General features: G+C 41.7%; 1 protein-coding gene across 3 annotated transcripts in view; it reads left to right on the top strand.

Moving 5' to 3' along the window:
* Positions 1–16,120, top strand: part of FAR2 (fatty acyl-CoA reductase 2) — a 145,534-nt gene extending 129,414 nt beyond the window's left edge. For all 3 annotated transcript variants that reach the window (XM_055712345.1, XM_027815070.2, XM_005446020.4), the window contains exons 8-12: positions 925–992; positions 5,979–6,150; positions 11,671–11,800; positions 13,576–13,703; positions 15,190–16,120. In XM_055712345.1, the coding sequence (XP_055568320.1) occupies positions 925–992; positions 5,979–6,150; positions 11,671–11,800; positions 13,576–13,703; positions 15,190–15,352 (661 nt within the window). In that variant the 3' untranslated portion in view covers positions 15,353–16,120. The remainder of the gene's footprint in view (positions 1–924; positions 993–5,978; positions 6,151–11,670; positions 11,801–13,575; positions 13,704–15,189) is intronic.
* Positions 16,121–16,370: the final 250 nt, after the last annotated feature.

The following is a 16,370-nucleotide window of genomic DNA, read 5'->3' as shown; positions in this document are numbered from 1 at the left end:
ATTACAAAAAGCACCATTAAAACTGTTCACTATCCAAATGCCATTTTCAAGTTTTGCTGTGTGAGATTTTCTGTCGCAGGTTTAGGGGTTCTGTCTCCCAGTCTCTTCGGTCACAGGAGTTTGTAAAAGAGAGGTTCCTCATGGGCAGCCTCCTCCGGTGGCTCCGGCTCTGAGCACCACGTGCACCCTAGAAGCACTGAGGTGCTGTATCCTCCAGCCACGCTGCCAGCCCCTGTTCAAGGCCAGATCTCACTTCTTTTAGCATTTTGGCAGATGGCTCCAGATGTACTGTAAGAAAAATGCTGTGCTGATGGCATCACTTGCACCCTTGGCAAGGCAGGCTGGGATCGAAAAAGCTGTTTGACTAATTCTTGCCTTATATCAAAGGAAGAAATGAAAAGCAGTATGATCTACGTTAAGTTCCACACCCAAATAACATCAAACTTTATTTGGTATTAAAATGAGAATTTTGTTGAAATGGATTCGTAATCACCACCCTAACAAATGGAGTTTGAAAGTAGCACAAATCATATCCTTTAAGTAAATGACTGTAAAATACACAGTGTGTCCCTGAGGTTGCCTTGGGCCTGTTATTTACAATATATTCAGATAAACTATTTTTAAAAAACCCAGAAATGTGTCAGTATGTATGCTTTCCTTATTATTTTTATTTTTTATAAGTGATATATGATTTTTCTCAAATCACATACGCTTTCCAGAATCTGACTGAATGGTATAAAAATGGTATAAAAAAATTGTGGTTTATACTGTATTTTCATATTTATGAAAAATGCACTTTTCTGCATTTTTTTAAATAAGCTGATGTTACTGTTTCTTGGGCTGTTAGATTTCATGCTCCATTAATAAAGCTTTCGGTGCTTTTCTTCAAACCTTATAATAATAATAATAATTTCTCTTTTCCAGACCAAAAAACCTGTTGGTGTACAACTGCACAACAGGCGGAATCAACCCTTTCTTCTGGGGAGAAATGGGTAAGTTCTAATTTAAATCTAGAACGTGTCAAACGTCAATAGCATTCCCCAGCCAGGCTTTGAAGTGGTGGTTTCCTATATTTAGGTGGCATTCAGCATCTGCCATTCAAACTGCATGTGGGAGACCCAGCTGCAGTCAGTGAGGTCCTGTGGGCAAAGTTCCTGGTGCTGGGCGTTCAGCGCAGGAAAGCATCGATTCGCTTTTCGTTGTGGGCGTAATCACAGAACAACCCAGCAAAGTGCTGCACTGAGGTGTTGCGCTGGTGGGAAAAGGAATGGAGAACCAGCCCCTTAATTCTATGAGAAGATGCTCTGTGTAGCCCTAACACAACATCTTCCTTTTCTGGCTGCTGGGGTTGCTGGGTTTGAGGTTGTTTTTGTGCTTTGAAATCACTTGGAGAACCTTGATAGTAAATCAAAACTAGTATATTATGGAAGCAAAGTAGCATTTCTTCCTCTTTCTGTGCAGAAAATTCTGAACAGAAATAATTGGTGTAGACTTGAGAAGGCAAACCTTGAAATGACGGGTGCGCTTCAAGAACAGTTTCCCTTTTGATCATGAATTTTATCAGTGGAAGAATTCAAATTATTTTTGTGGCTGACTTTTCTTCAAGTGGATGTGCTTCTGAGGCAAGGCAGAGGTGAAAGAAAAGGAGACAAATCCTGACACCTTTACAGTGGAAAACTGATGCTGAAGCCAAGCAGCAGAACTCTGCTCAGGTGTATACTGTAAAATACTGCATACAGTCAGTGCGTGCATGGACTTCTAACTTCTAAACAGCCTTTGCTTTACATTTGTCTTTGCATTATTTAAGTAGGCAAACTGTAAGTCAGTAGAGAATCAGACCATAACTGCATGTTCAGAACAAAGCTTGTCTGAAAATCCTATTAATGTCCTAACCATGATATTGATCAGTGATCGAGCAGGGAAGACGTTTCAGCAATCGGCTGAGCAGTGAGAACGTCACACCAAGTTCCTGGCTTTTTTTTGGTGGGAGAGATAATGTTGTGTTTAGTCACAGATCTTCTGTGGCTTTTTCACAGGAGTAAATGCAAAGCTCTTCACAGGCTGCTACTTCAGGCAACAGCCACCATAGTACTACTACCTGAGGTCTGCCTTTCTTAACTTGTTTTCAATGTAACTTTACTGATGGAAACAGCAATGTATTAATGCATTGTAATTGATTTTATTCTGTTACTTTGCTTATAGCAGTGGATTTAGCAATGAAATCACCTGGGTGCAGCAGCAGCTTGCATAAGCAGTTGAGCTGTGTGATGGAACTGAAGGCAAAATTTTCTCCTTGGGTGACACTGTGGACCTCTTTCTACCACATGTACCCACAGTTTTCCTGAGAGCAGCAGGCCACAGAGAATTAGGATAGAGTATCAAAGAGCAAAATTTTGCATATTTTTTTTGCATGATTTAAGAAATTAGTTTGGGAAAGTTTTATCGCATTAGGATGTTACGACTGCAGCCATCCAGTTTGAATTCTCAATTCAGTCTCCTAGCAATTTCTATTTGGTAAATACATGTAATTCTAAAATCTTCTGTAGTCATTCTGTAGGAATGACAGGGAAAGACAGCAGAGTAGGGATTCTGCAGGAGGAAAGGAGAGAAAAATTGAACAGCGAAATGGAGACTGCAGTGGGCTGAGGATGCCCTGGGTAGGGAACAGAATTGACTGAGATGGGGACATTTTGAGTACAAAGGTGATGAGTTTGGAGGGAGGTGAAAGAGATCTAGAAGATAATTATTTGAAAAATATGTCTACTTAAAAACTTATGTTTAAACGTCCATTGCAAACCAGTTTATTCTACAGATCTCCAGATACAGACAAACCTCTAGTGTTAAAAGGAACGTTAACTGACTTCTTTCTTTTCCAAATAATGCTATGCCCTGAGATTTTTTCTTACTTTCTTGTTATTTTCCTTGCTTTTTGCTGTGGTCAGACAACTGAGTATTAATCTGAAGAAGCGTATTTTGCTTTGCTGCAATGTAGGTACTCGTCTGACTTTGTGAAGTACATTTTGCAATTTCTGCTCAAAACTGAACCTTAAAGCAGGCTTTAAAATGGTGTCCAGTGTGGGAAAACTTAATTTAAACTTATCCTTGACAGTCTGCCTAGGTGAGACTACTGTCTGATTCTCCCTCTTCTGAATCTGCCTTTGGGTTGTAGAAATTGCTGCTGTGTTTTTGTGCAGGGGCAAGACCACCCACCTGCTAAATTGGTTCAGTAGCTCCTAGAGGTGATGTCTGTGGTTTGGGGTTTTCTACCGGCCTGACCCGTCTGTCTGTCTGATTCTTTCTCTCTCCCTCCAAAACAAACTGTTGGAGCGTAGGAGATTTGCTATGCTTGTGAAGTTGAACACTTCCCAGAAATTAGAAGACAGAGCAGTTGAGCTGAGTCGGTGCAAGTCAGGGTAAGGCAGGTTCGTAAAGAAAATGCCCGTAGCATTCCAAATTCCATTCCATACCAGTCCCAAATTACGCAACACTGGTGTTTTCCTGATGTCCTTCCAGTAAGTCAAGTTGGTCTCATTGCCTTTTTATTTGCATTCTAGAACAAAACCACTGTCATTCCTGACTTTCAGAATTTTTCTTGAGTTTTCAGCAGATACCTGCTCTTGACATATGTGCTTCTCACACCAAGTAGTATCACAGCATAATACTGTCGCTCCTTTACTACAGCTGCATTCTCTGCTACAAGCCTGAAGTAACCAAGATGATAAGGGTGCTGCTGATTTGTGTGAATCTGGTGTACACCCAGTGGTCTGCATTTTCCACTTACTGATCAGTTCTTTCTTGCTATCCTGGCCAAAGATGCCAAAAATGCAAAGCGAAAAGAAAGGCAGTAATGTCTTTAACATGTTTCCAAAAGGAAACCTTCTCAACCAATTTACAGCTGAAAACTAGATTTGCATATATTAACATCACGATATGAGTAAACAGAGCTATAAATATTTGCTGCAGACAATAACAAAACTATCACAATGCCAAAATATCAGTGGTTCCCAGTTACACTGATAGGTTTCCATTAGGAAATGAAGTGACCAAATGAAACTAAATGAACTTAAATATTGATAAGCAGATTAGAGTTTGTAAATAAACTGGGATTTAAAGTGCCTGTTGGAGAAACTTCCTTAAGGGGAGGAGCAGCAGAGTTCATGGGATTGCTCTCCTGGTTCATGAGCTACTTGAATGGGCACAGATATACAGCCCTCTCCAACCTGGAAGCAGATCTATTTGTATTTAAGTCAGCTGTGACTTTGTCAAAGTGTAACTGTAGTAAACGGCCACGCTGCTAACACAGATGAAAGAAACTCCTCACGCACTGCCTAGACACAAACTGTGCCAAGAGCTGGGTCAGGACAGCAGCTTCCTTCTCAGTTAGCCCATCCCAAACTGCCTATCGCCACTCCACTGCCAGGAGTAAACACCTTTCCAAATCTTCACTGAAACTGCTCCAGCAAGCCCTCCCTGCCAGGCACAACTACAGGGGAAAGACTAAATAGGAGGTTTTTTGCTAATCCTTGCCATTTTGAGAGAGCGTGCTGCAAAGGATGCAAAGGATAAGATTTCCATACCGCAGCCCACAAGATGACCACAAGATAACCACATCATTGCAGTGTGGCCACGTGAAACAGAAAGGATGGCAGTCAGTTCCAGCTATTCAGATGCAAGATGAGTTTCAGGGGAGCTGTTTATCAGCCACTACATTTGCAGCATATGGGACACAAAAACAACAATGAACTTGCACTAAAACTAAATTGTATTTTATAAAATTCTTTGTTGTCTAAACTTAGCAGCTAAGTGGCTAACAAGTGTCCTCTAACTGCTGTTACTTAGAATGAGTACAGCAAAAGTCACTACTTGAAGTGCAGTAATGAGCCGACCACAGATACATGACAGTAACTGTCTGAATATTATGATTGGAATCTGCTTATTTGAGGATGATCTGGATTTTTCTTGTGACTTGCAAATTCTCATCTGATTTTCTATTTGTAACATAAGCTTAGAAAGTAAACTATAATATGGACACAGATAGATGTCATAACTCTCAAATTCATTTTTAAAAAAGTAAAGAAAGCCCACATACTCTTCTTTGTTGAGCTCACTGGTGCTCAGAAATAGGAGCACCATCTGTTTTTCAGTCCCTAGGATGATAGCCTTATATTCAACTACTGCATTTCTATTAAGCCTCTGCAGTATGCAAATGCCCCAGATATGCATGTCTAGATGCCACTTCTGTGGCACAGTTCCAGCAAGAGCTCAGAATCAGACCAAACCTATTTCGTGCCTTAACATTCAAAGGGAATGAAAGATTACGGCCCTACCATTAGTTTTCAAGTTAATGCATGGCAATTTGCTGCTTTAGTGCATCCAGAGCTCCTCAGAAAACAGGCTGAGGTATTTGGTGTTGTGGGTCAGATGTGGTTTGAAAGGATATAACAAAGTCTTTCTGGAAGCAGCATCCTGTGAGTGCTAGCAACCTGTCCCTGACTCAGACTAATATTGACATCAGCCCTTTTGAAAATTTAATGAGAAACTAGAAATGTCATTTTTGTTTTATGCTAGCGGATAAAAGTTTGCCTTCAGTGATCTGAAGATATATTAGCACTTATCAATTTCTTTTGCATACACTGCAGGTGAAAGCAAAACTGCGGTACCTTATTTTGAAGTGTTTCAGGCTTCCACTGCCTGTTGTTCCTCCGTTACGTTTTGGTGTTTTGATAAGGAAGTTTTTGTGTGCCACTATGAAGTCTAGAGTCGGATTGTGTTTCTAATAGGCAATAGATGGCAATCAATTTTAATGCCAGAAGGGATCGTGAGATGATTCCAACCGGTGGTTACATAGTTAGCAGAACTGTAGGTTGAACATATTAAGCACTGTAACTTGGGCTTTACTGCAGCACGTTGGTATGGTTTTGCCCAACTCAACTGAAATTAAGTGCCTGACTTTAAGTTAAATGCCTGTTCCTTTACAGAGCAGTATGTTATGTCCACATTTAAAAGGAACCCACTGGAGCAGGCCTTCCGAACACCCAACACTCATTTGACTTCCAGCTACTTGATAAATCAGTACTGGATAACCGTCAGTCACAAGGCACCGGCCATCCTCTACGACCTGTACATGAGGCTCACGGGGAGAAAGCCCAGGTAAGAAGACACATGCTTTCAGCCTCCTGCACATCTGCCACTGTCATGGAGAGCAGACCTCTAACAAGTTCTGAGACCTGGCTGCCTCAGCCTGGAGTCCCTGGTCTTTTTCCCATCTCCTCATCTGGAGGAAATTGCCAAAAAAGAAAAGGAACCGCACGGCTGTAGCTAAGTGTAGTCTAAGGTTCCCACCGTTTCCAGTACCTGGGAAACAGCACATCTTTTAAATTCAACTTTTTACACCTCAGAGGTTCCCAAGACAGAAGAGGAGGACTGGTAGTTACGCTGTCCTCTGTATAGCAAGAGTTCTGCTATTGCAACTTTCTGATGTGGTTGCTTCTATCTGTTGTGAGCTTGCATAAGGACTTGAAACCTGCAAGGTTTAGAACACTCCAGCTAATATTTTTTTTTCCCCATAAATCAGATGCATTATTATCATTTGGCAGCACTGGCTCAGCACCCTGAAATCTAGGAAGCAGTGGTTTCTGAGTGTGAATAAATCCTGAATTGTATTTACAAGGGCAGTTTATCATTGCAATTAGTATATTTGAGCTTTGGCAATGTCGTGGCTAGGAGGAACAGGCAGCACGCATGTCCCGTGTGGGTGGAATGGATGCTGGTGTAAGTAACTTAACTTGGCCAACATCCTCCTTTACTCCCTGCCACCACAGAGGAGAATTTATTGTGCAACACAGGAACGGTATGACAGCACTGTGTTGATACCAGCTGTTCTGTGCTCTTCTGCTAGTTAGAAAGCTGGCTTCAGCTGTTTGCAGGGAAATCCCTGGCTGATGTGTTACTCTGATTTCTCTCTGACATTCTGCTACCCAGGGGGATTGGTCCATAAAAAACCTTCCAGTTATCCAGGAATCTAGAAATAGAAGTAAACTGAGTATGAGCAAGAACAGTTTGGAATCTGCTAACTGTTGAAATAAGCAGCAGTTAGGTCTTGGCGTTGCCATTACTATTGACATTTCTTTTCATAAAGTTGATTGGCATAAATAGCCAAATGGACATTGGCTGTAATACTGTACTTAAACTTCAAATAGAGCTCAGCATGAACTCATGCTGAGAAAGATATCTTCTTCTGAACTTTAAGATTTGCAACCTGAGCGAACATGGCTCAGCAATGAACTTGTGAGCTCACCAAGTCTTTTATCTTTTTTTTCTTATAATTCCCCTTTTCTTTTTACATGCTACATAAGCTCATCCAGGTACTGCTGCAGTGTGGTAGAAAGCATAGTAGCAGCTCATTCATTCTTTTCTTCACCGCTACCTATAAGACATCTGTGGTCTAAGGCCACATCAAATGAAAAAAAAAAGTTGAATGTGTCAATGAACCTGCTTTAATATTTCCCTTTAATTTTTCCCTCTTCTTCAGAGAAAGCAGCTAGGCTTAACTTTCTTCCTATTTATCGCTCCCTCTATAGAAGTACGAGCCATCTTCATGGCAGTTTCTTGAATTTTCTCCATGACCCTGTGCCAGGTTTGCAAGCAGAAAGGAGAAAGTTCTTTGCCAGGACCAAGACCCAAACTTCAGTTCTCTACTGTATCCATACTCAGCTCATCATAAGGTGATGGGTTATCATATAGAATAGGCTATCTGGGAGCTGGTTATGGTTCTGCAAATCTACTGTTTATTCAGGACCAGCCTATGACCTTCAATAATTTGAATTGCAGAGTAGTTCAGAGGACCTTGGTTGTAGTTCCTCCTGTAGTAACCGCATGCAGTACCCTGTTTACCAAAGGCTAGGTACAAGAGTCCTCTCCTTCAGCTTTAGCCTTTCCTATAATGCCTCTCCTGAGAAGTTAACTTTAAGTGTTAGATCATTTCAGTAAATTGCCAGATGTCTAGCAAAATTGCCCTAAACGGCTTACTGTTATTGCTGCACATCCATCCATGACTTAGAAAATAATGTGGTTTCTACCATTAGTAGCCTCCTGGGGCAATCTGTCACACCTGAGAATCTGCGCATGCAAGGCTCAGTATGGGAGCAAATAAAGCATTGCTGTAAAGAGTTTTCTAGGAAACAAGATACGTTTCTGAAATGTAATTAATCAGGCTATCAATGACAGCTAATACTTGATTTCTTCCTGTCAGTTCCTCCATAGCGGAGAATAAGATTTTCTATAGGAAATCTGAAGAAAAGCACATTTCTACTCAGTTGATGTTTTTCAGTAGACCACTTCTTCATCCAAAGCAGTCAATATTTTGAATGTGGTCATAACATTTGAGCTCAGTCAGTTAACATGAAACACAGTTTTCATACATGGCTCTTCAGATGCTTCACTTCTCTATTTGACCCATACTTTTAGCCACCCAGATACGTTGCTTTGGGTAGATCTACAGTCAGAGCTTATTCTGCCTACATTGACAGGAGGCAACGTGGATAGTCTATTTTCAGAACATAAGTAGGGACACACAGTTGATTCTCTTATCATTTTTTGATGACAGATTCCATTAGCCTTAAGTGCTTTAAAGATACTGATGGCTTTGGGGAAGCCAGTTTGAGGGGCAACTTCAGATCCTTGCAATCTAGCCATATACGTTGTTTCCCAAGTTCCTAGAAAGTACTAAAATATTTGCAAAGCTTTGACCCGTAGGACTTGCCTACACAGGCACAATCAGGAAGATTAATCTGAAGCAATTTTAAAGTCGTTTAGATAAACTGCATTCAATCAATGTGCACATAATTATTCGGAATAAAGGTTCCCTTAATCTGATGGTATGCTTTGCTTCTAAAATGAAAACCACTTTAATTCTGAGTAGGAGTGCCTGTGTAAGGTTTTAGTGCTTTTTCAATTCGCTTTGGGTAAGCTGTGCAGTTCTCCTCTGAACTGATGTACTCATTGTGTCTTTTCCTGCTATGCTTAGTGCTTATGTCGTGGCAGTCACATCTGCAGGGGGAGAGGCCAGCCTGGCACCATTCTTCCCCAGACTGCTGCCTTTTATTTGTCACAGCAACTGTGTTACCCTCTGGGCAGCTCAAAATTTCTCATGAAAATAGCTCTGTTTTCCACAGAAATCAGCCTTTTAGTGCTTTCTCTTGCCCTTATCTAGTCTGAGAGAACATGGTGTTCTCTCAAAATGGACTGAACACTGTACATCACACTTTAAAACTGCCTCCCGCAGGCCTTTTGTACTCCTGACCATTGGGACAATTGTAAAATAATCCTGCAAGGTAGGCATCCCTTTTATATACAAAAATGAGTAACAAAAAAAGGCCAAGGCAGAGGAGAGATGTGAACCTACATTACCAAAGTCACCGTTACAGTAGCTGTGCCCCTGAAGCAGCTTTCATCTTTACTGGGACACTCACACTCCAGGAAGACATTCAAACAGCTCCCCATCCACCCAAAACCAAAGCTTATGGACTTGGCTGATTTTCAAGGTCATCCACCAGGAGTGCATGCTATGAGACCCTTCCTGTATAAGGAAGGACACAAAACCCACTCCAAACAGCCACTGTATTATACAGGGAGAGGAATGGCTGAGAAAACAATTTTTTTTGAGAAAGAGAGATCAAAGAAGCCCAGAGATACAAAAAGCATGCCACCAAGTTATGTGGTGTGGTTGATATTCTAGAGGGAAGGGATGCTGTCCAGAGGGAGGGACCTTGACAGGCCAGCGAGGTGGGTCCATCCGAACCTCATGAAGTTCAATAAGGCCAAGTGTAAGGTCCTGCACTTGGGTCAGGGTAATCACCCAAACTGGCAATGTGCACTCGCAGCCCAGAAAGCCAACAACATCTGGGATGCATCAACAGAAGCGTGGCCAGCAGGTCGAGGGAGGCGAGTCTCCCCCTCTACTCTGTTTTGGTGAGGGCCCACCTGGAGTGGGTTCAGCTCTGGGGCCTCCAACATAAGACAGACGTGGACCTGTTCAAGCAGGTCCAGAGGACGACAATGAAGATGATCAGGGGCTGGAGCACTTCTGTCAGGACAGGTTGAGAGAGTTGGGGTTGTTTAGCCTGGCGAAGGCTCCAGGGAGACCATATAGTGACCTGGTACTTAAAGGGGGCCTACAGGAAAGATGGGGAGGGACTCTTTATCACAGAGTGTAGTAATGGGGGGGGACGGGACGTGGGTAGTGGGTAAACAGTTTTAAAACTGGAAGAGGGTAGATTTAGATTAAATATTAGGAAGAAGTTTGTTACTCTGAGGGTGGTGATACACTGGAGCAGGTTGCCCAGAGAGGTTGTGGATGCCCCAGTCCCTGGAAGTGGTCAAAGCCAGGCTGGATGGGGTTTTGAGCAACCTGGTCTAGTGGAAGGTGTCCCTGCAGGGGAGTTGGAACTAGCTGGTCTTTAATGTCCCTGCCCAAAGCATTCTACGATTCTATGATTATATCTGAAAAACCGAAGATGAGCAACTTACTTCAGAGCTTGTCCATGCTGCAGATGCAGTCACCTCTGTACTGGAGGTAGCTCAAAAAATCAAAGCTCTGCTTTGGGAGCCAACTCAGGCTTGAGAACATTAGAGAACTTGTGTGGTAGTGTTGTGGTTTAACCCCAGCCAGTAACTAAGTACCACACAGCCGCTCGGTCACTCCCCGCCCTGGTGAGATGGGGAAGAAAACTGGAAAAAAAGTTAAAACCCGTGAGCTGAGGTAAGAACAGTTTAATAAAACATATAATGATGATGATAATAATAACAATATAACATAAAATAATAGTGATCATGTTAATAATAAATAATAATAACAAAACGTAAAAAGAGAGAGGAATAAAACCCCAGAAAAGCAAGTGGTGCACAATACAGTTGCTCACCACCCACTGACCGATGGCCCAGCCAGTCCCCGACCAGCGACTGGCCCCTTCCAGTCACCTCCCCCCAGTCTATAAACTGAGCATGACATTCTATGGTATGGAATATCCCTTTGGCTAGTTCAGGTCAGCTGTCCCGGCTCTGCTCCCTCCCGGCTTCTTGTGCACCTGCTCACTGGCAGAGCGTGGGAAGCTGAAAAGTCCCTGACTTGGAGTACGCACTGCTCAGCAACAGCTAAAACATCAGTGTGTTACCAACATTATTCTCATACTAAATCCAAAACAGTGCTGTACCAGCTACTAGAAAGAAAAATTAACTCTATCCCAGCTGAAAGCAGGAGACAGGTAGAAAGAGAGGTCTCCACATCAGGAAGCAAGCAATATACCTTTGTGGGTCTGCAGTGTGCTGTGCAGGCTCACTACTAGTTCCAATGGGCTCTTCACCTCGTACATGGTACATGATGTAGATATGGCCTCCAACCCTTGTTTGGTTCAGACCAGTAAGTTAGGCATCAGTTCTGCCCTGGGAAATGCATATTTGCATCCACGTTTAGGCCGCTAATAGAAGCTGGTTAACTGGAGACCTCCGCTGGAGCAGTTAGACTTGCTGAGCAGGTTCTGTACCTTTGCAGTGCTGATGAGGAATTGCAATGCCTGTTCATCTGGCTTGGTGAAAACACCTACAGAGCAAATCAACAGGTTTTGCATAAGGTCAGAATTCCTCTCCACCTCTGACAATCCTCCTGTTTTGCAGAATGATGAAGATTATCAATCGACTACACAAGTCTATGCTGCTCCTGCAGTATTTCTCCACTCAGTCCTGGGACTGGTCTTCAGATAATATGAATATGTTAATGAGTCACCTTAACACAGAGGATAAAAAGGTATGTCCTGAATATGGATTACTAATCTCCAGTTCTGTTCATCTGCAGCAATTATTTTTGGTGTATCACATGACATTCAGATGACTGGAATTGAATTTAACCTGTAATAACTTATTTCCTCCTTGTTTTATTAAATCACTTCTCAGAAACCTTCCATTTATTACAGGAGAATGTTTTCTCCTGAGGTGTGTTGCTCTTTGTCAGGTCAATCACTGAATTCTTTCCAGTTAACGTGGCAGCTGTGGTGGGTGATCTAGATGGAAATTTGACATTTTCATCCATTGGTTTTAACGGGCACTGCACAGGGAAATTTAGTTAACACATAGTGTCTTTCACTGAACAATATAATAAAAGTTCCTGTTTTATTCAAGTCCCCAAAGATATGTTGTAGTCTTTATAAGTTTGAAATACTCCTTAGGAATGGGATTGCAACTGAAAAACTGAATGAATACAAAAAGTAGACTTGTGACAAGCTTGAATGCACCTTTGGTCAGTATCTCCTTGCAAAGAGACACAGGTGTTCACATCAAATTGGCCTCAGTCACATCATAAAATTCTTGCACAGACTCCCAGTAGCAGAATCAAGAGTTTTATTCCCTAGTCTGCAGAGGGAGTGCATGTAGCAAATTCTGACTTGTAAGGGCAGTGGCAGAGCTCTGACTACAGCAGATGCAGAGGGAACCTAAATAGTATGATAGGAGCTAGTTCTGAGGCATATAAAAAATTACAGCATCAAGGCCTGAGTGCAAGCTAGACAGAGTTTCAAGCTTACCAAGCTGCTTATGAGAACTTTGTGAGATGCACTGCATCCAGTGGTGCCACACTGGGAGCAGTGCTCAAGCTAGATAGTTTGTGGGCAGCACACTTGGCTATACATATCTGACAGACGCTGGGATCTGCACAGTAGCCAGCCCCCTGTGTTAGACCGAGTTAGCTAACCCCTCTCTGCCCAAGCTATTGCTGGTCTGATACCAAAGCACTTAGACCACATCCAATGGCCTGGATGGGCACGGCAGTTAAAGGAAGGTATTTTTCTGAGTATCTTCCCATTAAGGCCCTGTAAATAAAAAATACCATTCACTTCGCTCATTCATTTAAAAAAAATAAATCTTGACAACAAAACCTCTTCCTCTTTACAAATCCTTTCTTTGCTCAAATAGACAGACAACCGCCTGAGAGCTTGCTAACAGTTTTTCCAGTACAAGCATCTGAAACTAACTGCAGTAATTAGCTCTAAAATTAGATATTTTTTTTATGCCAAACACAACAGTAACCCATTTCTTGGACTTCTGTCGGTCTAGCTGCCATGAGAGAAGGCATCCAAGCAGAGAGTAGTACTGACGTAGAGGCACGCATTGACTCAATGTCCAGTTCATTTATTTACATATAATTCTAGTGACACATCGAAAACTGCATGGAGGTTTTCATATGAATCCATTCACCTGAGTGGAATGTCATTTTTCTTCCACAACTGTGTGTGCGTACGTATGTGTGCAAATACTTGTATTTATGCAAAAATTGCCACCTGCAAGACAAACTTACCTCTATTTTCTGCCAGCTAGCACTACATTTCTGCCTGCTTTTCCCAGATTCCCAGCTGGGTAAGACATTAATTGATAGCTGTGAAATATAGTCTGTTAGTGCCCACATCTTCTTGGAAACTTGGTGGCTTTAAGAACTTCAGACAGGAATGGAGGTCAATAAAGAATTGATGCTTAAAGTAAATTTGGTCTGAATCCTGAAAATAACTTCTGCTCTTTGTCTTTAAATCCCAGTTATACAACTTTGATGTTCGTCAGCTGCACTGGTCAGAATACATTGAAAGCTACTGCCTAGGTGCTAAGAAGTACTTGCTAAATGAGGATATGGCTGGCATTCCAGCAGCAAAGCAGCACTTACGAAAGTAAGTCATACTCAGCGACAAGAGCTCTTGGCTACCTTGAACAGCTTTTGAGGAAAATTATTCTAGTTACCTTGCAGTAATTACTGTTGAATAATGTGGATATAAACATATCATAATTTGTTTCTTATGGCAGAGGACTGTCAGTACTTCATTTTTCCACCCTATAAGAAAAGGAGGGCTTTTGATGACACTAACAATTAGAGGTAGTTATTACACCTTCCCAGCAGGTGACCAAGTAACAAAATTACAGTTCATAAGAGGAATACGTGGATACAGATGACCTTGATCATTCAGAATTACAATAACAAAATAAGGGTCGGGATTAAATTTGGTGATGTTCCTGGAAGTTTTTAGTAATTCAAAGATATTGCATAAAAGCTTTAAGCATTTCTATGATTTTATATTTCATTTTAAAGACGAAGTTTCTAATTCCTTGGGGGTAATGGGCAAAAAATCTTCAAAATCAGTGGAGAGCTTATGCATTTAATCCCTGGTGACAGTTTAAGAGAGTCTCAGTGAGCCATTTGAGATTATCCTTCTATTCAGTTAAAATTATGCTCTTCTTCTCCAGCCCTTTTACTGAGAAGTGGAGACAAAAGGAGAAGTAGCAGCTCTCTTGGAGTAAGAAACTGGTTGTTTCCTTTAAGAAAACCAGTCTTGTGTACTTTAAATGCTAGAAGCATAAAACAGGCTGTTGCCATAGCAAGGAATCCTAAACAAGTTCTTTATTCGTGGGTCATTTTAAAGGATTTATAAGAACCTCTGTAACAGGCTCATAACTGCCTCATAGTCCAAACAGGCAGACTCTTACAAAAATTAAACCAGTCCTGGGGACATTAGGTAAAAAGTTTTTGTCCCTTGGACACTGAGAAACTGAGAACTGCAGAAACTTTTGCTTGAGAGAAAGAGGACAGAATGATTAGCATCTTAAAGTTCCATTAATACCATTTAAATATATGGTGCAAACTCCATCTCCCCCCGCCCTCCAAAACCCCAGTGCTGCAGTACTGCAAAAGTGAAGACCATTTTTGACAATTGTCATTAAAGGCAAGGTTTCACCCAAATAGGAGAACACTATTCATCAGCTGCTGCAAAGGTCCTCTAGCCTGGTACCAATCCTGCAAAGTAAAAAATAGCCAACACACCCAAACAGAACAGAAAGTGTTGGAACTAGACTATCATAAAGAAAAAACTCTCAGTATGACTTCTGTGTGCTCTCATTTCAAACCAGAACAGGAGAGATTTGCAATACAGGTATTCCACCTATCCCAATAATTATTTGCTATACTCTGACTTCAACGTAGCTTTTGCAAGACAGTAGGGACATCTTAGGCACAAGTTTTTCACTAAAATAGAAATGGCAAAAAGCCCAAGGGCCACTGGTAAACAGGATTTATTACAAAATTACCTGTAGCAAATGAAGCAAGCTGGTAAGCCTTTTGTTGTTTTCGTCTTCCTCCCCAAGACGCCTCTTTCTCTTTCTCAGGCTGAGGAACATCCGATATGCATTCAACACCACCCTCCTTGTGATCATCTGGCGCATTTTCATTGCAAGGTCACAGATGGCTCGAAACATCTGGTACTTTGTGGTGAGCCTCTGCTACAAGTTCCTTTCCTACTTCAGGGCATCCAGCACCCTCAGGCACTGAAGCCATCCATCAGAGCAGCCAGCCTCTTCCAGAAGGACCTCCATCTCCTCCTAATCAGCAACTGTGGGCATCGGGGTCTGAAAGTAGCAGAAAAACCCACTCCCTCCAACAGCAGCCTGCATTTACTGTGCACTGTTATGTTCACCTTTTTAGTTTTACCTAATGCTTTAATACATGGTGGTCTTTCTTCCATAGGACCAGGCCAATTTTTTAAGCCATAACTGAAGCTTTAGGAACAGGTCAAGCTGGAACCATTCATCTAGAGTCTCATGTGCAAGAGTAAGGATTAACCAAAGTCATGGTCTTCCCACGTACTACCTAGGCTATCTTAATCCCATCCTCTTCCTCAAAAGAGGCAAATTTAAAGCATACAACCTTGGACAAAAAAGGATGCCATCAGAGAAGACCCAGCCAAGGAAATTAAGGAAATTAACCTGTAAAAGGTCTTCCTAAAGAGGCTGTTCCTTCATTCTCATTCAGTGAAATGGTACCTTATTAAAAAACATGATTTCACATTTTCAGTTTTTCAAAACTTAGAGGGACAAAACAACCAGTTACACTGGGCCAGTGAGCACACTGAACAGTTTTCAGATCCTGTCTTATACTGCTACTGAGGACTGATACTTTCAAGCCATAACTGAAGACAGACATAGAATTCATGTACCTGTGTTAACTCTACCCACTCACAAGCTGCTTTCTTATGGAGAGGTTTTTTTTCTCTCTGTGGTTAAGGTTGCAATCTATTAAAAAGCCCTGTTCTTGCATTTATCACGTTTGCTTGGAATTTTTTTTTTGGCTTGAAAAATGCTGTATTTAATCTGAGAATGAAGAGAAGGCTTCTTAAAAGATTGAAGAAGAATTCAGAAACTCTTTGTTATTTCCAAGGTCTTTTTCCCCCTTGGATTTGTCTGCAGAAAACCTCTCTCCCTGTAGCTCAAAAACAGCCTGATGCTGTCCTTCACGCTTTCATTACAGCTACATCACTTTGCAGTTGATCACTTCCACTGGCAAAGAAAGT

This window comes from Falco cherrug, chromosome 5, assembly GCF_023634085.1.
Source record: "Falco cherrug isolate bFalChe1 chromosome 5, bFalChe1.pri, whole genome shotgun sequence".
In the NCBI taxonomy this organism is placed as follows: Eukaryota; Metazoa; Chordata; class Aves; order Falconiformes; family Falconidae; genus Falco; species Falco cherrug.
The sequence above is the reverse complement of the archived record's forward strand: the minus strand, read 5'-3'. Positions and strand labels throughout refer to the sequence as shown.